The sequence below is a fragment of the Adiantum capillus-veneris genome, chromosome 10 (genome assembly GCF_014529385.1).
Source record: "Adiantum capillus-veneris isolate H3 chromosome 10, ASM1452938v2, whole genome shotgun sequence".
NCBI classification, from domain to species: domain Eukaryota; kingdom Viridiplantae; phylum Streptophyta; class Polypodiopsida; order Polypodiales; family Pteridaceae; genus Adiantum; species Adiantum capillus-veneris.
In genome coordinates this window covers 77867707-77892227 of record NC_140940.1, presented here as the reverse complement: position 1 = coordinate 77892227, position 24521 = coordinate 77867707, and the positions used below count along the sequence as shown (strand labels likewise).

Below are 24521 nucleotides of genomic sequence, written 5' to 3'. Positions count from 1 at the left end.
GGCATTATCACATACACACTCACACAATCTCATGTGTGAAGTATAGAAAAATCCCTCCTTCTCCAAGCTTTAATGGAAAGCTCATCATCGTCTCCAAGCTTTTGAGAAGGGAGGCCTACACCAACAACTCTTGGCTTTGTGATGCAAATCCAACCAAGAGCCAAGCTTCAATGCATGCTCATCTCCTCTACCATGCTAATTACTAAGCTATGCTAAGCTAATAGAGTGATTATGTGAGGAGAAATACTTCTTTCTCGTAAGAATACTTCTTCCTCTCAATCTACTCTCATACCCTTCTGACTCTCACCATATTTGAAGGTGTGTGAGGTCTTGGGTCTAAGACTGTGAGGGAATTGATGTTGTGTTTTGGTGCTTGAAGCTTCCATCTTCATTGCACCAATAAGTTATTGAATGAGAACAAACTATTTTATTTGTAAAATGACTCCCTTGATGGGGGAACCTATAATACAATGCCTTTTGGAGGGGGGACCGGCTCCATGTAAATCCGGTCCTCAATTGTTGTCAATATCTTAATTTCTCTCTCTTTTTGAAGTATTTTTCATGCCTATCTAACTAGGTGTTATGTTTTTGTTTCTCTCCGTTAGGAAGAGAATGGAGTCTGGGAGGGCCTCTTTATTTGGCAGTTTAAGGGAGTCAAACCTTTAGTATTAAGAACGCAATCAAAGGAAAACTTTTGAATTCAAACAAGTAACGACTAGTTTATTTGGATTCAAATTTTCCCCCCAAAATGAAATTTAAAATCTAGCGGGAAAAAGTATATCATGTAGCATATCTATGGAAAGAGATTGGTGTGTAGATTCTAGATCTATAATCTCCACTCAAATTGGAGATCATATGTAGGAGTTATGGAAGGCCGAAAATCATACATTTGTCCTCCCCTTTTTTGGGGGGAAAAATGCATCCTTTGACCACTCTTACACCTCTCTTACAGACCCACCATTCTTGCACACATGGCATGTATCTATTCGTCCAAATGTTAATCACCTCCATAATCTCATGGCAAATAAAGAGGCCCTCCTAGACCCCATCCTCTTCCTAATGCTCCATCCAAGCACTCTTGCTATGCTCATTAGGAATCTATTTTTGATGAAATGCTCACTATGTCTAAGTTATTTTCCACTATACACAAGTTATTAGACCATTAAATGTTACATTGGTATCAGAGATATTGGTTTCTCTTTTCTTGCTCAAGAAGAGAGGTCCTCAAGATAACTATAAATGGTTTGTATTATTAATTGCAATTGAGTAAGTAGAATAGGGATTTTTCAGCCTTGCAATGTGCGAGGCAATGGTGGTCTAGCCTACGGGAAAACGGTGAAGCTCCACAAACATGGAAGCTTTAAGAGCTTCCATCATGAAGCAGTTTTTGGCTAGTGATGCCAAAGACAAAGTAATCACCGAATGGCGAAGCTTGAAGCTCTCTCCCTACGAATCTATTCACAAATATGTAGACAAGTTTTGGGATTTACATCTCAAAGCCACTGTCTTCAAAAAGATGGATTCTGGAGAGCAAAAACAAAAATTTTGTGCGGGTTTAACTGAAGATATGGCGGAGTATGTCAACTCCCAAAGGCCATGCACCACATCTGTGGTCATACACCATACTATGGTGGCTTCACAAATCAATTTCCAACAAGGGGCTAAGAGAGATCCCAAGCCCATGGAAAACAAAGACCGTAACGAGCCTAAGGGGAAGGACAATGTCCAAAAGTCTCCTAAAGGCAACACCAACAACAACAAAGCTAAGGAGAAGGGAGTTTATAATGGAAAAAATAAACTCTCTCCTAAAGAGCTAAAGCGTTATTGTAAAGATAACCATGGTTTCAAGTGCGAGGAGCAAGGGCATGCTTATCGTGCTTGTCCCCACAAGAATACACAAAATGAGCCTCCTAGAGATACCTTGGTCAAAATCCAAGAAGAGGATGCTCACCACAAAGAATCTCCCCTATGCCATGCTTGGGGAAAGGTAAGAGAACATGATGCTTTTATTCTCTTTGACCCTGGTTCTACTCACAATTTCATATCCACAGAGTTGGCCACTAAGCTAGGCATCCGTGCCTATGAGATGGGAGATGTCCTACCTGGATGATGGTGCTTTCAATGGGCAAGAAGCCTCAGTCACTCCCTTAATTGGGAAATTTAGGCTCCATGTCCAAAGCTAATCTCTCCTCTCAAGAATGAGGATGTAATCCTAGGGGCACCATGGTTTGATCGCATGGATACCAATGTTAAATTCCTTGAAAGGAAAATCTACTTTAGGTTCAGGGAAAAAGATATGTACATAGATGCTAAGGAGTTGGGTAACACCATACCCATTGTACATTAGCAAGCTTTCAATAAGTTAATAAAGAGCTCTATTTCTGTGTACATGACTTTTGTTAAAGATTCTCAAAATGAACCTAATGCTTTAGCAAAATAAAATATAAACAATCACAAGGAATTAGAGTTATCCAATTTTCTCAAGGGATTTCAAGATGTTTTTATTTACGACATCCCTTGTGAACTACCTCCTAAACGAGGCAATGATGACCATGCAATTGAACTTCTTCCAGGAAGTTCACCTCCTAATAAACCTCCTTATAGAGTTTCTCAAGATGAACAAGAGGAGATTATGTGGCAAGTACATGAGTTAGTTGAGAGGGTATGGTTAGGCCTAGCTCATCTCCATTTTGTTCACCAATGTTATTAGTGCAAAAGAAAGAGGACACATATCGTATGTGTGTCGACTATAGAGAAATAGGATCACTATAAAAAATAGGTTTCATGTTCCATGGGTAGTAGAAGACCTATTTAATAAGCTACAACGGTCGACCTACTTCAATAGGATTGACCTAAAAAGTAACTACCATCAAATAAGGATAGTGTTAGGAAATAAGACGTAGCTAAATAGATAATTGAGTAGATTACTTAATGGAGAGAGACAAATTTACATACACGAGATTATAGAGTAGAGAGAGAGTAGAGAGAGAGAGAGAGAGAGAGAGAGAGAGAGAGAGAGAGAGAGAGAGAGAGAGAGAGAGAGAGAGAGTACACACGATATACGTGGTTCACCCAATGTGGGCTACGTCCACGGGAAAGCAGCCACTCAATGGCTTTAATACTTCAAAACAAGAAGTAGTTTACAAAGGGATTATACCCTTAATGGAGCTCCCACCTGGCTTCACTCTCACCACCTCACACTCACCTTGTTGCATCAACTTCACACTATGAAATGTGTGTAGAAATGGCCTCCTTTTATAGGCCAAAATGGCTGCCCTCTCTTGTGAGAGGCAGCCATGTGTAGCCACCCTTGTGTGAATAAGTCCAAATCGGACCCTCCGGCCACCGGCCATTGACTTCCGACCACTGGCCACCAGCCATTGACTACCGGCCACCGCCCAACCGATGGTTGTTTTCCGACCACTTTCCAGCCGCCGTCCGGCCATAATATTCCAGCGAGGGGAAAAAAAAGTCTCAGGGGCTTCCGCCCCCGAGGCCCCTAAAGTTGCCCCCTGATTTTTGACTGTGAAAATTTTGGTTTTCGGTGAGTGATTTTCCTTCACGCACGATGGCTTCTCCTCATAATGGGGGCCTTACAAATGTGCGCTTTTACCACAGAAAATTACAAGGGTAGATCAGGCTCCATACTTAACAATCTCCCACTTGGAGACTTATCTCCAAACCAAACCTGTGACTGCTTTCCATTCTGGCTTCTTATCCTTGAATGCCAATTGAAGATGAGCAAAAGATCAACTCTCTTTGTTGACCACCTTTGTAAACATGTCTGCAAGATTTTCACTTGTATGCACCTTTCCTAGCTTTAGCTGTCCGTCTTCCAAAAGAGTGCGTATGAAGTGATATCTCACCTCAATGTGCTTTGTACTTGAATGAAAGGCTGAGTTCTTCGCAAGATGGATAGCACTTTGGCTATCACTGTACAAGACACAATTGTCTTGTTTGAATCCAAGCTCTACTAAGAATCTGTGAAGCCACATAATTTCTTTGCTTGCCTCCGTCATTGCTACATACTTTGCTTCCGTGGTAGAAAGTGAGACCACTTTCTGCAGCTTTGAAGCCCAGCTTACTACTGTGCCTCCAACCATGAAGACATAGCCAGTAGTGCTCCTTCGAGTATCTTTGTCACTTGCCATATCTGCATCAACATACCCTTCTAGAAAAATATCAGTTCCTCCAAAATACAAAGCATTTGTTGTTGTCCCTTTTAGATACCTATGTATCCACTTCACAGCTTGCCAATGCTCTTTACCTGGGTTGTCCATGAACCTACTCACAACTCCCACTGCATGTGCAATGTCTGGCCTTGTCCAGACCATAGCATACATTAGAGAACCTACCGCTGGAGCATATGGAACTTTAGACATATAGGCTATCTCCTCTTGTGTCTTTGGACACATATCCTTCGTTAGTTTAAAGTGACCAGCCAAAGGTGTAGAAACTGGTTTTGCATTTTGCATTGCAAACCTTTCTAGTACCTTCTTGATGTAATCTTCTTGAGATAGCTTTATTGTCTTCTTCGTCCTATCCCTTGATATTTTCATACCAAGTATCCTCTTTTCAACACCTAAATATTTCATTGAAAAAGATTTAGACAGCTCCTCTTTTAGGTCTTTGATGTCCTGCATGTTAGCACTTGCAATCAACATGTCATCAACATACAACATTAGGATGATGAATTTCCCATCTCCCAAATTCTTCATGTAGACGTAGTGATCCGAGTTGCATCTTGTGAATCCATGATCCAACATCCATTGATCAAACTTCAAGTACCATTGTCTTGATGCTTGCTTTAAACCATATAAGCTCTTCTTTAATTTGCAAACCATTTTCTCCTTACCTTTTACTTCATACCCCTTTGGTTGAAGCATGTAGATTTCCTCCTCTAAGTCACCGTGAGGGAATGCCGTATTTACATCCATTTGCTTGAGATTTAGATCATGAGTAGCCACAAGGCTTAAGACAAGCCTAATTGAGTTCATTTTTACAACAGGAGAAAATATTTCATTGAAGTCAATACCTTTCTTTTGAGAAAAACCTTTTACCACAAGCCTAGACTTGTACCTTTTCTTCCCACCTTCTTCTTCCTTCAGCTTGTACATCCATTTGTTTTGAAGTGCCCGCTTACCTTTAGGCAACTCAACCAACTCCCATGTTTGGTTGTGATGTAGTGAGTCCATCTCCACTTGCATGCTCTTCGTCCATTCTTCTTTGGATTCATGTTGCATAGCTTCTTCGTATGAGTCTGGCTCTCCAGAATCTAAGATCAAGAGATGGTTGAAGGAAGGAACAAAACTTTCTGGAGGTCTACTTGCTCTTGTAGATCTTCGGGGAGTAGGTTGAGGCTCATCATTTGGTTGAAGTTGTTGCACATTGTCACCATTTGCAGTCCTTGAGTCTTCACCGTCCTAACGCTCCATGTACTCATCACCTATTTCTTTTGTTTGTTTTCTTTCCAAGTAATCTTTGTACATATTTTGTTCATTAAAAAGTACATCCCTACTCCTTAAGATTTTACCATCTTCAGGATTCCATAGGCGATACCCAAAGTCACCTTCTCCATAGCCAATGAAGAAACACTTTTTGGACTTTGCATTTAGTTTTGACCTTAAGCTTCTATCTATGTGCATGAAAGCCTCACACCCAAACACTTTGAGAAATGCATAATTCACCGGTTTACCTGTCCATGCCTCTTCTGGAACTCCCCCATCCAATGCCGTTGAGGGTGACCGATTGATTAAGTACACAGACGTACTTACAGCTTCTGCCCAAAGCTCAAGCGATAGGCCTGCATGTAGCCGCATGCTTCGTGCTCGCTCCATGATTGTCCTGTTCATCCTTTCCGAAATCCCATTTTGTTGAGGTGTCCTTGGGGTTTTCCTTTGCCTTCGAATGCCATTGCTAGCACAAAAGCTTTCAAAAGCTTGGCTGCAATATTCGCCTCCATTGTCGGATCTGAGGAATTTAACCGTGGTACCTGTTTCATTCTCCACAAAGGCTTTCCACCTTTGAAATATGGAAAATACATCGGATTTATTCTTCATGACATAAACCCATGTTTTTCTAGTCGCATCGTCTATGAATGTTACATAGTACAATGAGCCACCAAGTGATGGTGTACTTGCAGGACCCCAAACATCAGAATGAACCAACTCAAGTTTTTTATATTTTCTTTCATTTCTTGATTTTTGAAATTTTACACTCTTTTGTTTACCATAAACACAATCGTCACAGAACTCTAAGTCCACTTCTTTCAAACATGGTAGAAGCTTCTTTGTTTGAAGGATTTGCATTCCTTTGGCACTCATATGCCCAAGTCGGTAGTGCCACACCGCACTGTCAACTTCTGTAGTTGTTGCACAAGCTGAAGGTTGCGTGCTAACACTACACAAGTAAAGTGTACCGACCTTTTCTCCCTTGGCAACCACCAAAGATCCCTTTGAGATCTTCCACCGTTTGTTTCCGAATGCAATATTGTGATCTTCATCGTCCAATTGTCCTGTAGAGATCAATTTTTTGCGAAGAGAAGGAACATGCCTAACATCTTTAAGCTTCCATTCATTTTCGTTAGCAGTTTTGACAAAAATTGTACCTTTGCCGACAATCTCACAAGCTTCATCATTTCCCAAGTATACATACCCAAAATTACCTTTGGTGTAGTCTTGGAAATGTTGCTTGTGTGGTGTCGCATGGAATGAAGCCCCAGAATCTACTATCCAGGAATTAGACACATTGTCTAATGAGAGAATTAGAGCATCTTGCTCTACTTTACCTGCCACATTGGCCTCCGATGTTGGCTTGTTCTCTTGAGACTCTGTCTCCTTCTTCTTCTTGGACCAGAAATCCTTCTTGACGTGGCCCTTCTTGCCGCAGTTCCAACATTCAAGAACTGACTCTGTGCATGACTTGCTTCGTCTTGAGCGATCACGACCCTTTTGGTTTTTGAACCTCTCCTTAGGCCTTCCTCTTGTTTCCACTGACAATGCAACACTTGATGATTCTCCTGTGCTTCTCCTTCGTATTTCCTCACTTAGGAGAACACCCACAACATCATCAAACTTAAGAGTATTTGTGCCAGAAATAGAATTACTTACAGCCATCACAAGGCTGTCCCAACTATCCGGTAGAGATGATAGTATAAGGAGAGCTCGCACTTCATCATCGAAATTGATTTTCACTGATCGAAGTTGACTTATGTTTGTGTTAAAGTCATTTAGGTATTCTGCAACTGAACCATTCTCTACCATCTTTAGATTGAACAAGCGCATCATAAGAAATACCTTATTGGATGCGGATGGTTTCTCGTAGAAGTCGTCAAGTGACTTCATCAAGTCCTCCTTGGCCTTCATCTCTGAAACATTGAAGGCCACCGTTGACCACAAGCTTAACCGGATTGTTCCTAGTGCCTTTCGATCAAGGACAATCCATGCTTCATCTGCCATTGTTGCGGGCTTCTTCACAAGACCGCCTAGTGGCAAATAGAGGTCCTTCTGGTATAGATAGTCTTCAATCTGCATCTTCCAATGTTGGTAGTTTTTGCCGTTGAACTTCTCAATCTTGAGCTTCCCTTCCTCCGCCATAACTCCCACTCAATTCAAGGAATCCTTTCCTTGAGATAATTTAGCTACGAGCAAAACTTGCTCTGATACCAGTTGTTAGGAAATAAGATGTAGCTAAATAGATAATTGAGTAGATTAATTAATGGAGAGAGACAGATTTACATACACGAGATTATAGAGTAGAGAGAGAGAGAGAGTACACACGATATACGTGGTTCACCCAATGTGGGCTACGTCCATGGGAAAGTAGCCACTCAATGGCTTTAGTACTTCAAAACAAGGAGTAGTTTACAAAGGGATTATACCCTTCATGGAGCTCCCGCCTTGCTTCACTCTCACCACCTCACACTCACCTTGTTGCATCAACTTCACACTATGAAATGTGTGTAGAAATGGCCTCCTTTTATAGGCCAAAAGGTCTACCCACTCTTGTGAGAGGCAGCCATGTGTAGCCGCCCTTGTGTGAATAAGTCCAAATTGGACCCTCCAATCCGCCCATGTGTGGCCGCCCTTGAGAAGACAAGTCCGGTTTTAAATTCGGCCATCAGCCATTGGATTCGGCCACCGGCCACCGGCCATTGACTTTTGACCACCGGCCACCGGCCATTGACTACCGGCCACCGGCCAACCGACGGTTGTTTTCCGACCACTTTTCGGCCGCCGTCCGACCATAATATTCTGGCAAAAAGGAATATTCCGGCGAGGGAAAAAAAAGTCTCAGGGGCTTCCGCCCCCGAGGCCCCTTAAGTTGCCCCTGATTTTTGACTGTGAAAATTTTGGTTTTCGATGAGTGATTTTCCTTCACACACGATGGCTTCTCCTCATAATGGGGGCCTTACAAATGTGCACTTTTACCACAGAAAATTACAAGGGTAAATGAAGCTCCATGCTTAACAGATAGTTGATCAAGACATTGGAAAGATTGCATTTTGTACTATATTTGGTCTTTACGAGTACATTGTCATGCCTTTTGGCTTGACCAATGCACCAGCCACATTTAGCCGCTTGATGGAGAAGCTATTCACGCCTCACCAAACCTTTACTGGAGTGTTCTTTGATGATATAATCCTCTACTTTAGCTCACTAGACGAACACAAGCAACATCTCCAGGTAATATTTCAAGTTTTATGAGAGAATAAATTTTATATTAATCGAAAGAAAAGTGAATTTTTCTTACAAGAGATTTAGTATTTGGGTCACATTATCTCTTAAGATGGCATCCAAATGGATCTATCAAAGCTAGAGGTAATAAAAGGATGGTCTAATCCAAGGAATCTACATGAACTAAGAAGCTTTATAGGTATGTGTACATACTATAGACGCTTCATAGAAAAGTTCTCACAAATCGTGGGACCATTACATGACCTAACAAAGAAAAACGTTAGGTATACATGGTCCACCAAGGAGAACAATGCTTTTGAAAAGATTATCTCTCAACCTGTGCTTACACTACCGGATCTCTCAAAGCCATTTGAGGTCCAATGCGACGTCTATGGTGAATTAGATTTTCTTGGAGCCGTTTTACTCCAAGAAGGGCACACCATAGCCTATGAAAGTCGAAGGCTCAAACTTGTTGAGCAAGCTCTAGGCATATATGAGAAGGAACTCTTAGAAGTTCTACATGCTCTAGAATTGTGGAAGCACTATTTATTGGGGACTCCTTTCATTCTGCGGATGGATCACCAAAGCCTTAAGTACTTCATGACGCAGACCAAACTCTCCGACAAACAAATGAGGTGGAAAAAATTCCTTTCGCAATTTCATTTTCATATTGCTCATAGATGGCAAGCATAATCAAGTAGCTGATGCACTCTCAAGGTGATCGAGAGTGAATGTGGTTTCCATAGCAACTCACAATGATCTATCTTCTATGATAGATGAGTACGCTATTGATCCTGATTTTAGAGATGTGATTTCAGCCCTTGCACTAGGGAAGAAAGAAGAACCATTTACCCTACAAGATGGTTATCTTCTCTATGGCAATAGGCTATGCGTTACTAACTCAATACGTGAGAAAGTAATGTATGAATCTCATGCTCCTCCTTATGCGGGGCATATAGGGATTCAGTCTACCCTAAAAGGGATATAAACATATTTCTATTGGCCTGCCATGAAAGAAAGCATACAAGAGTATGTTTCAAAATGTGTGGTATGCCAAAAGACGAAGTTTGATAGAGGGAAGCAACCTACATTGCTTCAACCTTTGTCAATCCCTAATTCACCATGGGAGAGCATATCCATGGATTTTATCTTTGGATTGCCCAAGTCTATCCATGGGAATACATGAATATGGACAATAGTAGACGAGCTTAGCAAACAAGCACATTTCATACCTATCAAAAAGACTATCAAAGCCCATCAAATAGCAACCCTCTTTATATCACAAATCTTCAAGTACCATGGCTTTTGCCAATGTCCATAGTGTCAGATAGAGATCCTAGAATGACCACTAATTTCTGGAAGGGTCTCTTTGAGAATTTAGGGACAAGGCTAAACTTTTCTTCTGCCTATCACCCACAAACGGATGGCAAAAGTGAAATAGCTAACCTAACAATTCTTGATCTACTAAAATCCTATGTAAAAAAGTAGATCAAAGGTCCCAATGGGAGAAGTACTTACCGTTGGTAGAGTATGCCTACAATAACACTGCACATACCTCCACGAGAAAAGCACCTTTTGAGGTAATTGAGGGAAGATCCAAAAGTCCCCTACTACTTAAGGTACACGAGAAGATCTTTGCTTAGCAGATGAATATAGTCGAGACATACAAGAATATTTCCAAAAGATTAAGGATGCTATCTCTATCTCACAGCAATAGCAAAAGGCTATTGCTAATAAGCACAAAAGAGCTCAAGCCTTTAAACAAAATGACTGGGTCTTGCTTAAATTTCCCAAGGCTCGATTAAGGCACACAACGGGCAAGAATCCTGTGGGACACCAAAAGTACTATGCTAAGTTAGCAAAAAGGTACTATGGTCCCTTCCAGATTTTTAGACCAATCAATGAGATGGCCTATCAATTCAAGTTTCCCAATCATTGGCTCATACACAATGCTTTCCATGTGAGCCTACTAAAGCCTTACAAAGGAGAGCCATCTCAAGAACCAACTATGGAAGACCCATCGAAGATCGAGGACCAAGAAGAGGTGCTGCAGCCCAAGTCCATTCTTTGACATGAAGACAAGGTATTGAGAGACAATAATATTATCTAACGGTATATTATTAAATCTAGGCTTTCCTCACACTCTAAGTTTACTCTTTCCTCATTTCTCAGTACTTGTAACCCTGGAGTTTTGGTCATTTTTGAAAGTGAATGAAGCATCTCTACAATGATGTGAGCATCATTAGCCTTAGGCCAATCCATTCCTAGGATTCTATCATAATAAATAATATCTAATTCTCCTAAATGATTTTCTCATGTTAAACTGATCATTTAATATGGGGAATCACCACGGGAGAAAAAGATAGAATATTGGTAAGACTGGCAGTCCGATCTCAGTAGGGATCCAAAGGAGGGAAAATAGGGATCCAAAGAGGGACCATCTGAAAAAGAGCAATGTGCATGAATGGTGATTCAAAGACCTTAGGGTTTAGCCCATTAAGACTTCCAAAAAGCTTAGGTTCCAAAATTAAATGAAATGCTCAATGGTCAAGCCTTAGGGAAATTTGGATGCGTGGGAAGACTCAAAAGTCTTCCCACTTCCCTATCAAGGAGGGGGCGAGCCATTTTTGTAGGGAATGAGAGAGAAACACACACACACACACACACACACACACACACACACTCAAGGATTCTATTTACACAAAGGGCAGAGTGGACACATGTGAGGTTCCTAGCCCAGTTTCCCCCAAGGAGCATTCAAACCCTATTGGATGGCCATAGAGGTGGACCAGTGAGAATTAGGCTAGAGTAAATTTAGTTTAATTCATTTAAAAACACTTGATAAAAGAATCAATAGAAATTAAGCTCTCTAGAAGACTATTGGACAGTCTCCCAAGGGGTCCAATGAGCATTCAACAACCCAATGGCTTGCCTGATTCCTATTGGCCAGAAGACCAAGAGGTCCAATGAGAGATTAATTGAATTTATTTAAATACCTAAAGCTCTCACAAAAGGGGAAAGGGGGACACATGTCACAAGGCTAGCAATTATGCTTTTATTTTCCTATTGGCTAAGCTTGGCATGAGCCAATGAGGGACCAGCAAGAGGAAATAACAAGAGTGGTCGACCGAGAGAGAGAGGGGGGGCTGATTTTTGCATGGCATTATCACACACACACTCACACAATCTCATGTGTGAAGTAAAGAAGACTCTCTCCTTCTCCAAGATTTAATGGAAAACTCATCATATTCTCCAAGATTTTGAGAAGGGAGGCATATACCAACAACGTCTACACGCTGTTCTGCTACTTCTCCGTTTTATGGGTTTATATATGTATAAAGAACTATATATATATATATATATATATATATATATATATATATATATATATATATATATATATATATATATATATATATATATATATAGGTAGAAGCATGTTAACGTGTCACTGAATATGTTGTCCCGGACAGTGCTAGTTACTCGTGCTTGTTAGCATATACTGAAAACGGATGGGCAAGTCCTTTGAATTTCAAATGTTCCATAAAAGAATTATTTTCCCTCCTCATGTGCTTCTGTTTTTAGTTGAAGATGACGTGGGGAGTCTCTCTCTCTCTCTCTCTTTGTGTGTGTTCCTCTCTCTCTCTCTCTCTCTCTCAGACTAGCAGACGGTTTGCTAAGTCTTGCTCTCTCTCTCTCTCTCTCTCTCTCTCTCTCTCTCTCTCTCTCTCTCTCTCTGTCTCTCTCTCAGACTAGCAGGCGGTTTGTTGAGTCTTGCTCTCTCTCTCTCTCTCTCTCTCTCTCTCTCTCTCTCTCTCTCTCTCTCTCTCTCTCTCTCTCTCTCTCTCTCTCTCTCTCTCTCTCTCTCTCTCTCTCTCTCTCTCTCTCTCTCTCTCTCTCTCTCGTTCGTTCCTTGCACCGGGAATCCTTCTTGAGAGATTAGTTGTCAAAGTTGAGCTCTTTCTCTTGTTCTAACACAGACCTAAAAAAATGGAGGACTAGCAGCCAACATTATTGCCACTAGCTCCAATGTTGGAAATGGATCCGTACTGTAATCTGATGGTAAGCAAATCTTATGTGTAGCCCACCCACTCCAAATGAAGTCATTGGCTTTGTTGGTCACATCTATAGTTTTGTGAGGGCATTTGTTCATAGTATGTGTGTATTACAACTTCAACTGTTGACATCTATACATTTAAGAGATTTTAAGTAAGTAACATATTATGCATGTCTATAGTTCTCAGGAAAAAGCAGAAGAGAGACACTATAGGCAATGAATTACACTTCCCAAGATCCGGCTCTTTCTGTAATCAGGGAATATGAGAGAGTAAGAAAGAGGAAACAATGGGAGCAGAAACAAATGAAATTTGAGCGACAACATCATTCCCTCAACGATGAGGAGAAAAATAAAATCTCCTACGAGATTGTGAAAGCTTTTAAGAGTAGGACTAAAGGTTTTAGTACAGAAGCAAAGTGGGAAATCTGGAATCTTGTTGCTCAACATCCGCATGTTCAGGCGATCCATGATGAGTCTTTCCAGGAGGAGGCTGTTGTACATACCGCAATTGTCTCGAATATCCGCAGCACACTGGCTACCGTCAAGCAGCCAGGTTCCAATGAGGAGTTGTTTTTGAAGAATGCAGCATTGCAAATGATGTTGAATTCAAAGGAAAACATGCCTATTGCAAAAATTTCCAGGGTCCTAAATGTCAATCATCGCACCTTGCACAAGGCGAGATCACGACAGGCGAAGCCCGATGTTGATGGTCGATTGTTTTCATTGGTTGCATGTCACAAGCAACATCGTCATAGCCCTATCATAGATGAAATTAAGGAGTTGGTCTACACATTTTGGAAAGTGGAGACTTGTGTTTCACCAAACAAGAAGGATGTTTGTCGAAAGAGGATGGGGAGGAATAGGTACATAGAACACCCAGTGCACCTCCTAGACGAGCCTCAGGTGATCAATCAAATACGTGTACCATAACTTATGTATTTTATGCATTGCATTTCTAGTGCTTAGTAACTCGTATATGTTGATCAATAGCATGCTGATCTGTAGACTTTTGCTAGTTAGCATATGGACTGTGTTGGTTAGCATATTGACTATGCTAGTTAGCATATGGAGTATGATAGTTAGCATGCCTTGGGTTCTAAATAGCATACAGAGCTAGTTGGTTAACACAATATGTATGCTAATTAACATACCTGGTATGCTAGTTAACAAACCTAGTATGCTAGTTACATACCTAGTATGCTCAATTGTATGATAAGTACGTTGTCTAATAGAAAGTGATTGTGCTAGTTAGCATATGGAGTTTCCTAGGTAGCATACAGAGTATGCTAGTTAGCAAGCCTTCAGTTCTAAATAGCATACAGATTTCATTGGTCAACACAAAAGGTATGCAAGTTAACACCACTTATGCTAGTTAACACCTAGTATGCTCACTAGCATGATGGGTATGCTATTTAAGACAAGGGTTATGCTAGTTAGCTATAACTAGCAGTTGGACTGGGTATGCTAGTAAGCATATGGAGTATGTTGGTTGGCATAAGGAGTATGCTATTTAACATGCCTTGTGTTCTACCTAGCATATAAAGTTAGCTAGTCAGCACAAGATGTATGCTAATTAACATCATTTATGCTAGTTAGCACCTAGTATGCTCAATAGCATGATGGGTGTCCTAATGCGTATACGAGTTAGTATAGTGAGTATGACAGCTAGCATATGGAGTATGCTAGTTAGCATATAGACTGTGCTAGTTAGCATATGGACTCTGCTACTTAGCATTCCTTGGGTCCTAAATAGCATACATAGCTAGTTGGTTAACACAATATGTATGCTAATTAACATACCTGGTATGCTAGTTAACATACCTAGTATGGTAGTTAGAATATGGAGTATGCTAGTTAGAACTAGCAGCTGGGCTGGGTAGCTAGTTAGCATATGAAGTATACTAGCTAGCATGCCTTGTGTTCTACGTAGCATACAGAGCTAGCTAGTCAGCACAAGATGTATGCTAATTATAATAAATTCTGCTAGTTAACACCTAATATGCTCAACAACATGATGGGTGTCCTAATGAGTATGCTAGTTAGCATATGGTCTTTGCTAGTTAGCATGCCTTGTGCTCTACCTAGCATACAGAGTTACCTAGTAAACACAAGATATATATAGCTAACGCTCTTTATGCTGGTTAACATACGATGTTGCATGCACATTAGGATGTTGATTGTCATTATGATTTGTTTTCATGAAATTGCTGGATGTCCTAGTTAGTAATCTGAATACTGATATCATTTGGATGTTGCAGGTTGAGTTCTTTCGTAGATTCAAGGAAAAACATCCAAATTGCAAGATTGGCATGAGAATGTTTGAGATGTTGAAGCCATTATTTTGTAGGCGGCTGAAGGATAGATACACATGATGTTGCAAATACCATGTGCAAATGTCTTATTTAAAGGACACACTAAACCACATGCGCTCTCGTGCTTTTGGGCTACATACAACAGGTTGTGACTGTATATGCAGTATCTATGCCCTAGGTGAGAACATTAGCAAGGGTTGCTTGGCTTCACATCACACTTTCAAAGGTGTCACACATATGTGGGATTCTGTTCTCTGTCCAAAGCTCGCAGATGCAGTTTTCCATAGAAGGGAATGCTTGATGGGAGAGTGTTTGACATGTGGAGTGAATACGTTGGAATTATGCTGCTTGGAGATAGCAAAGCCAAGTAATAGTATTAATGTGAAAGTATTTTCATACGTACAAGCTCAAGACAAGCATGGAAATAGTAAGAAAAGAAAAGATCTTTTGCACAAAGAAATGCAGTGCTGGGAGTTTCTTCAACGCTTGACTATGTGGCTCGATGGCAAGGTTTTCAGACGATGTCGTCGTGTCATTTGTTGATTTTGCAGAGAATTATGCCTTCAAGGAACAAAATGAGATTCAGTCAATGCATTGGCACTCTAGTCAAGTAACCATTTTTGTACACATAACATACTACCGTAGGGCATGGGAGGTAGTCAAAACCATCCACTTCTTCATATCAGATGACAAGGTGCATGACACGTTGTTCGTGCAACACTGCTTCATGCTACACCGTGACTAGTTACAACAAGAGGGTGTCACTCCTAAGCAACATTGGGTGTGGTCTAATGGTACGGCCTCACAGTTCAAGGGAGCCAGGCCTTTTTTCTTCGTTGCAAGATATGGTGGACTCACATAGATGGGGATGAGCTGGTTCTTCTTTGGATCAGGGCACGACAAGGGAGATCATGATTGTGCAGGAGCAGTTGTGAAAAGAACCTTGACCCATGAACAACTAAAACCTAATGGAGCTATTTTGCGGTGTGCATCTGATGTGATTGCTTATTGCCAAGCCAACCTATTGCATGGAGCACCTTCACACTATCCTTCAAAAGAAAGGGAATGTGCCCGTGTGTTCTGGGAGGTTAAAGAGGGGGAAGTGAACAAGGAGGTGAAGTGTAATTGTGCCACTGTGGCAAAAACTCTCTCTCTGCATGCTTTTCATGGCCACAACCCTGGGGATCCAACTGCCCTTGCAACAAGAGCCTTGGCATGCTTCTGTGATGCATGCATGCACGGAAGATGGAATCGCTGCGTCAATAAAGCTCACGTGCAGCCTTGGGATTATCATACTCTACTACCATTACCTGATGAGACTGTGTCAAATTCGGAAGATGAAGCAGCCACCTACAATGACTTCACATACGAAGGTCATCATGATGTGTTGAGTAGCGCTCTATGTGGCGACACATTTGCTGTAAATCCAGATGCTTCGACCAACGTCGAGGATGTGGATTTCTACCTGGTCAAGTGTGTTGCAGCAAAGGAGAAGGTGGAGAAGGGGTACCTCGATGAGTGGGGCAATGCAATTGATAGAGTCTCATATATTGTGCAAGGTCTGTATTACGAGCAATTGGATGCATACACCTTCAAGCTAGACCACAAGCAACCCATCGTCCACGTACTTTCACATCTGGTACGATGTATCAAAATACCCATGGAGCACATCCCAAGGAGACGACAGGTGTACACAATCAAACCAGAAAGCTATGAAGCAATCTATAATAGTATGCCCTTCAGCTTTTAAGTTGTAATCACTGCATATTCAATGTACTTCTTGCTCGGCATGTTATCAAACTATTTATGTTGATTAGAATAAAGTTATATATGCTAGTTAGCATAAACAATATGCTAATTAGCATAACTTTGCTGGTTTTCAAGGAGAAGAGATGGCAGCTTTCTATATACTGTGTATGCTGATTAGTATACTATTGTGAGTGGAATTCGGATTCTGTGGGTATTCTAATTAGCATAGTTCACACCATTAATAGTATGCTAATTAGCATAGGTTCGCTGGTTTCAAGGAGAATAGATAACAGCTCTCTGTATACTATGTATGCCAATAAGCATATCATGTATGCTAATTAGCATACTGTATGCTGGTTTCAAGAAGGGATGGCATATTTCTATATACTGTGTATGCTAATTAGCATACTATGCTGTGAGTGGAAGTTAGCAAAAACAAAAATCTACAGTATGCTAATTGGAGGAATGCTAATTAGCATACTATGCTGTGAGTGGAAGTTAGCAAAAACAAAAATCTACAGTATGATAATTGGAGGAATGCTAATTAGCATACCAAGCATGCTAATTAGCATATTGTTTATGCCACTTGGAATAGACAGTGTGCTGATTAGCATACCATTGCTAGTTTCAAGGAGAAAACATGGCAGTTTCTATATACTGTGTATGCTAATTAGCATACTATGGTATGTTGTGAGTGGAATGCTCAATATGCTAATTAGTATACTGTTTTGGCTGTGTTAGCATAAACAGTGTGCTAACTAGCATAAACGTTATGCTAATTAGCATACCTTTGCTGATTGCCAACGAGAATGTATACAAATTCAATGTTTTCCAGACGCCAATAGTACACATAGTATTGTCTTCAAAACAAGAATAGTACAAGATCTGATCATTACTATCCGAAGTGAATGTCGGAATAGTTACAACCATTGGAAAGGCAATTTACAAATTTCCCTCATAATGTTAGAAAATTGCAGAGAGCCTCCTACTCTGGATAAGATCATGGTTTTGCGCGCTTGTACACTCGCTTTTGCCCAGTGTCCGTTTGCTTCTTTGTTTGCTACGTTGGGCCTCGTTGCGTCGATGAATTTATGATTCCAGCTTCCCGATCACTTGATGTGAAAAAAACTCTCGGGCAGCATCAAACGCATTTTCAATTGTATACACTGTACGATCCTCTGATTGCAGCCATAGGAACACCTAGCTGCTCAAAGTATCTATCGGGAAGTTTTGCCGCTGTTCTTTGGTCTGGTCCTCTATCTTAAGAGTAACAAGCCAACTTCCTTCAGGGTTATGGCACACTATGTACATACTATCGTCAATAATTAGAATGTTTTGGGGCCCAAAGTTGTAGTTCTTCCAAAACAATCTCAAATACTTCAAGAATACAGACTTATTATATATCTTCCAAGGCTGGCTAGTACAATGACTCTGTGTAAAAACACCTCTCAGCTTATCCCGCTACTCTTTGAATACTGTTTCTAATATTGCATTCACTTTAGGTGCGCCATGCTGGTGCTCCATATATACACATGGAAAAAATGGAGACAGCAATCCAAAAATTTGTGGCTGTCTTTGCAACAAAATACCAACCTCTTATCTTGCACATTGTACTTTATCATTTCCCCTGCAAGTTTAGGGGGAATGTCACCGTGCATTGGCTCTACAACTCTAACAAGCAGGCCATTTAAATCAAGAACCAAAGCGCACCCCTCATCTGGCAATGGCTTTGGCACGCATATTGGGTCTGGTAGTGCATACCACTCAGCAAAAATAACTTCTCCCGAGGGATGAACATAAATGAAGTACTCATTTCTTTTTGTTAAGTGTTTAAGATAGCTAGTCAGGCGCTTCTCAATCTCAGCTTTTTCTTTTTGTAGTTGTCTAGCCTTGGCAATACGCCGCTTTTGTTTGGTTTTGCATGCAATGGAATAGTTTAAATCATGTAGGGCAACTAACTGCAATTTCTCTTGCCATGTGACACAGAAATGGTATCGAACAAAGACATCATAAAGGACAAGCAAAAACTACTAAACTGTTGCACAATAAAATAATATTGAAAAGAGTTTTTCCATTACAAATATCTAGAGAGATACATGCCACAGGGTGTGGAGCTTGCTAACGCTACATAACTTGGACACAATAGGGAACATATTCAACATAATTTCTTGCAAGCACGTGAGCTAATGGATTTATTTTCACCTCTACTGTGTTCGTTTATGTCATCTAGGGTGCTCGGAGGGGGAGCACATTTCTCGTCCCCAAGTTCTTACAGAATCTATTCCAAGCCACCTTTTCTCTTTAATTTCACTTTGTTTACAAAACCCTGTAGGGGGCTATCATCACCGACGTCTTGCGCAGTCAGCCCACTGTCAGTACTGAAACCTTCCTCTTCAGCACTCCTACCTTCCTCCTGCACACTCCTAACTGTTTCCTCTGAGACGCTTGTTTGATCATTTGTAGGGGGCTTGGGTTTTGGATGAGTAATCATGATAAAGTCTTCATCATCATCATCTATTTCTTTACCATTTGCAACAGCCTCGTGCGCTGTCGCATGCTGTGGCATTAAATCTACCCTTTTATGCTGTCTATTCAGCTCATCAGATTCATCATTACAGAGATTCTCTTCTTTCCTTTGATTGATAGGTGTCTTGTCAGGTTCGTATCTTGCATCATTGATACATGTGTATTTCATTCACTCGTTAATTTTCATCGATACCATTATGATTGCTTGTATGCATAATGTGACAAGTAGCAGTCCATGTATGGTAGGCATCTATATCCTGTAGACATTCATATTGTCTATGCTAACTAGTATACAAAGTGTGCTAACCACCATGATTAATATGCTAACTAGCATACAAAATATGCTAACAAGGAAGTGTGAATATAGTGTGTATGCTAACTAGCAGAGAATGTATGCTAATTAGCATATATAAAATGTTAATAGGAAAAATTGTGTGTATGTTAATGATATGCTTATGATTGATGGTGTGCTAATTAGCATACATGCTATGTTAATTAGCATACAATGTATGCTAGCATAGATGGTATGCTAGCTAGAGGATAAGTTATGCTAATAAACATAACGTCTCTGCCAATTAGCTTACCATTTTTGTTGGTTAGCATATTGTGCATGCTAACTAAAATACACATTATGATAACTAGAAAAGAGGTATGCTAACTATAATACAAATTATGCTAGCTAGCTCAAAATGTACGCTAATTAGCATAGAGTTATGCTAACAAGCATACACATTTTGCTAGCTAGAAAAGAAGGTATGCTAACTAAACTTTGAATGCTTGTTAGCATGCACCAAATGCTAGCTAGCATACTGAGTATGCTAATTATCATACCCTTTTTTTTATAGTTATCATACTTGCATGCTAGCCATCATACTAAATTTTCTAATTAGCATAAGAGTATGATAATTAGCACATATAATATGATAATCAGCATACCTTGTTAGCTAGTTAGCACACATGGCTAACAAGGTTTGCTAATTAGCATATATAATATTCTAATTATCATACTTTTTATGCTAATTAGAACATTGTGTTTAGCCATGTGTGCTAACTAGCTAACAAGGTATACTAATTAGCATAGAAAATATGCTAATTAGCATACTTTTTATGTTGATTAGAACATTGTGTATGATGACTAGCATGCAGGTATGATAACTATAAGAAAAGGTATGCTTATGCATGCTAATTAGCATACCTTTTTCCTAATTAGCATACTTGCATGCTAGCCATCATACAATATTCTAATTAGCATAAAGAGTATACTAATTAACATATTATATATGCTAATTAGCATACCCTGTATGTTAGTTAGCGGAGAAGGTATGCTAACTAGCATACTTTGTGTCTAACTGGGAAACTCTCTATGCTAGTTAGCATGCATACTTTGTTAACTAGCATAGAAGGTATGCTTATTGGCATACATAGTATGCTAACTAGCATACAAAAAATGCCAACTAGTATTTACAATGCTAACTAACATATAGGGTATGCTAATTAGCATACTTTGTGTCTAACTGGGAAACTCTCTATGCTAGTTAGCATGCATAGTTTGTTAACTAGCATAGAAGATATGCTTATTAGCATACACAATATGCTAACTAGCCAAAAAAAAATGCCAACTAGTATTCACAATATGTTAGCTAGGATAACTATTTGTGCTAACTAGATACACAATATGCTTACCACCATGAAAATGTATGCTAGCTATATCTCATAATATGCTAACTAGCATAACTAGGTTTCACAACTACCATACACAATATGCTAGACACCATACACACTAAGCTAACTAGCATACCTTCTATGCTAACTAGCATAACTAGGTTTGACAACTACCATAGACAATATGCTAGACACCATACCCACTAAGCTAACTAGCATACCTTCTATGCTAACTAGCATACACAGGGCTAGTGTAGGAATCAAGGTTGGATAACTGTTCCTTAACATTATCTTACCAGAACTTTGTGTGATTGGAGGTCCTTTCCCTGTGACCTTGCCACACCATTCAGCTGATATCCTCTGTTGGCATGTGGAAGCTCTACATTCGGTCCCCAGAGAGTATGTAGCAACAAAGAAGATTAGGTGATAGGTATGCTCACATGGAATTTTGACCATTGCACTGATTTCCTGTACTTCTAGTGGCAGACCACAGCCAATACACATGTTGCTTGTTGTCCCATCGCCGTACCCCTCCTATACACCCTGTAAAAGTGTCCATAGCTATCTTGCATAGGGCACTGGGGATGAAGGAGCCTTGTATCATCCTACTTATCTGCATGAGCAGCTGCAATTGACTATTGCAGGCGTCCACTTTTGCTTCTTGCACCTCCACATTAATCTACAAACCAATCAAAATAGAGGCATGGTAAGTACATAGGATAGTTGTGCACATATTCAAAACATAAGGTTCAATCACAAAAACCATCGGCACTTACATGCAGACATGTTGTGTCAATATCAACAACAGTGGGGGTGTCCTCACTATGAGGAAACCCCAAACCATCCGGTGTCTCCTTCAGTGTCTCGATCTTTACCTTGATCTCTATTTCTTTCCTTGCATCCACACTGTCAGTGAGGCCTAAACACCACAATTCATTCTCAACATCATGAAGCTTATGTCTCACTGAGAAAGTACTACAGGACTGACCATATCATGGCTTGCTTTCAGAACCCTCGCAGCTTCAAGCTCTTGACCCGCATTCTTGAGTTGCTGTTTAGCATCCTGCAGTTGAGTTCTGAGATGGTCATTTGCACTCATGATGTGCTCCAAATCAAAGAGCCCGAAATATGACAAGCTTGATGTCACTTTGTGAGAGCTGTTAATAGAGAGGGGTGTTGCCCTGGAAGAAACAACGTTCGCAGCTACTTGGCCATTGCAATTGTCCTTTGTTTCCGCGGAGCCCTTCTCTGTTTTTTGACTTGAGGAGTGGGCCACCCTCCACTTTTCAACATGGGCATTGTAGTATCCTTTTTCTCGAAGGTCCTGCAAATGCTAGGAAGCAAACTCAACCCAATTGAACTACATGATTGAGCCACTTGCAATTGCCACTGGGACAAAATTGTTTTACAAAACCCTTTGCAAAATCAAAATTAATTTCCATGTTTGGTGGGGGGCTTCTGGTACACCCTGTAGTGCAGCTAAAGTACTTGGTCGTACATGTATCCACGAATGCTACTGCATTTGAAGAGATATTTTTTGCAATCCTACACCTCTCTGAATACAATGAACCACTCCAAATCCGTAATTTGCTCCCACTTCACCAATTTGGGGTTGTCACCATCCATGAGAGGCCATGGACAACATTTAAACTCTTCTGCTATTACACAAAACTTTTCCTGCATTGGGATGTTCAGCTTGGGAGCTTTCCATTGGCCTACACACCACACAGGATTATAAGATTAGAGCCTTACAAAACCCCACTAGAATAGGGCTTTCAAGTAATTTATACACAGGCAATTGCACGAGATCTCCTTAGATGCAATCATCTAAGCATGCACCTTGAATTCTTAAGGCAATGCACAAGCACCTGATCAGTGTGAGAGAATCCACAACTAGATTGCAGCCAGGGGCTACTACAAAAACAAGCATATAAGCTAAATGCGTAGTCCTATGTGTTGATTGCAGCATATGCTTAGCAACACAATTTTCTCATGGGTGAGAGGATTCACTAACAGATTAGTCGGGGCATGCTGGAGAAATGTGTCATGCTTTGCTTGATTTACAACTTCCAAATGTGGCCCCCTCATTGGAGAGAGAGAGAGAGAGAGAGAGAGAGAGAGAGAGAGAGAGAGAGAGAGAGAGAGAGAGAGAGAGAGAGAGAGAGAGAGAGAGAGAGAGAGAGAGAGAGAGAGAGTACCTGAGTCCTGCTTCCCCTTCCCTGCATGCATGTCCTTTGACATTGGGGATACTGGCATCTGACTGCAGAGCTGCTTACAGCTTGCAATTGCTTTCCTCCCTCTCTCTGACCAGTGGCCCCTGCGCTGTGCTTCCCTCCATGCTTCATGACTACAACACTACCTCAACGCAACGACTGAGCTTAACTGTTAGAGATTTTAAAAATATTACGATTCATTTTTTCAAAGTCCAAGTATTACACTTTGTATAGTTCATGATGGTGGCCCACACACTTGAAAAAACATGATTGTCCTATCCATGTGTTATGCTTACAATATGTGCTTGTTGTCATATGTTAACTAGCACAAAAAGTGCGACATGTTAACATGCTTTCACCCATATATATATATATAAAGGGGTTTTAGTCGAACGGCGTGCAAGGGGAACTCTAAATTGTTGTGAAATGGCCTATGTACGTTGTTGGGCTCCTTCTCTCTTTTATAGATTTATATACATACATGTATATATATATATATATATAAACCCATAAAAGAGAGAAGGGTTAAGCTAATTGATCATTCCATTTCAAATTGATAGAAACTTAGGTTCGGCAATTACGGACTTGAACCGCTGACTATGTTGGTGTAAATGAGGCACTCTACCAACTAAGGAAATTACCATTTCAAATTGATAGAAACTAAGACTGGGCAATCACAAACTTGAACGCTGACTATCTCGGTGTAAATGAGACACTCTAATAACTAAGCTAATTGCCCTTACTACTTAAGCTAATTGAAAAAATGGGGATATATTTATCCATCTCGCTTTCATGCCCAAAAGAGTAACCGGCGCAACAAAGATCTCACCGCGGTGTTACCTGCAGATGGTTGCTAGTTGATTCTTTGTTTTTGGTTTGACGCTACGCTAATGTTCATTTATTTTTTAATACACACTCCACTGTGCAAGCGGAGGGATAGAGCTTGCTTATGAGGCAAGGAAAAAAAGGATTTTCTTTTGTTTTGCTGCCTATTCTAAAAAAGAAAAGCATAGACTTAACCGACTGTAAATACTTTGAGCAACAAGAAATTCCCCTTTTTTGCTTAGAGGTAGAAAAGGTCTTGAACAAAGAAAAGAGCCAAAAAACAAACCTTTATTACTTCGCACACAGTTAAACAAACACAAGGAGCGGAGTGCACTTTGTAATAAAGCCTTACGTAATATATCTCATTACTATTACACTCTGGACTTGTCCTTTACCTTATGGCCTTTATTGGCCAAAATTAGCTTTAAATGGAAACGTGAATGACAAATTGCCCATATAACAATAGTATTTAGATAAGATCCTGGTCTTTGTCGTATCTTCT

At 40.4% G+C, this 24521-nt stretch overlaps 1 protein-coding gene across 1 annotated transcript; it reads left to right on the top strand.

The window, feature by feature from the left end:
- The first annotated feature begins 16278 nt into the window (after positions 1–16278).
- Positions 16279–16794, top strand: LOC147449110 (uncharacterized). The gene has a single exon (XM_086522541.1). The coding sequence runs from the start codon at positions 16279–16281 to the stop codon at positions 16792–16794; it is 516 nt and encodes a 171-aa protein (XP_086378667.1).
- The last annotated feature ends 7727 nt before the right edge of the window (positions 16795–24521 follow it).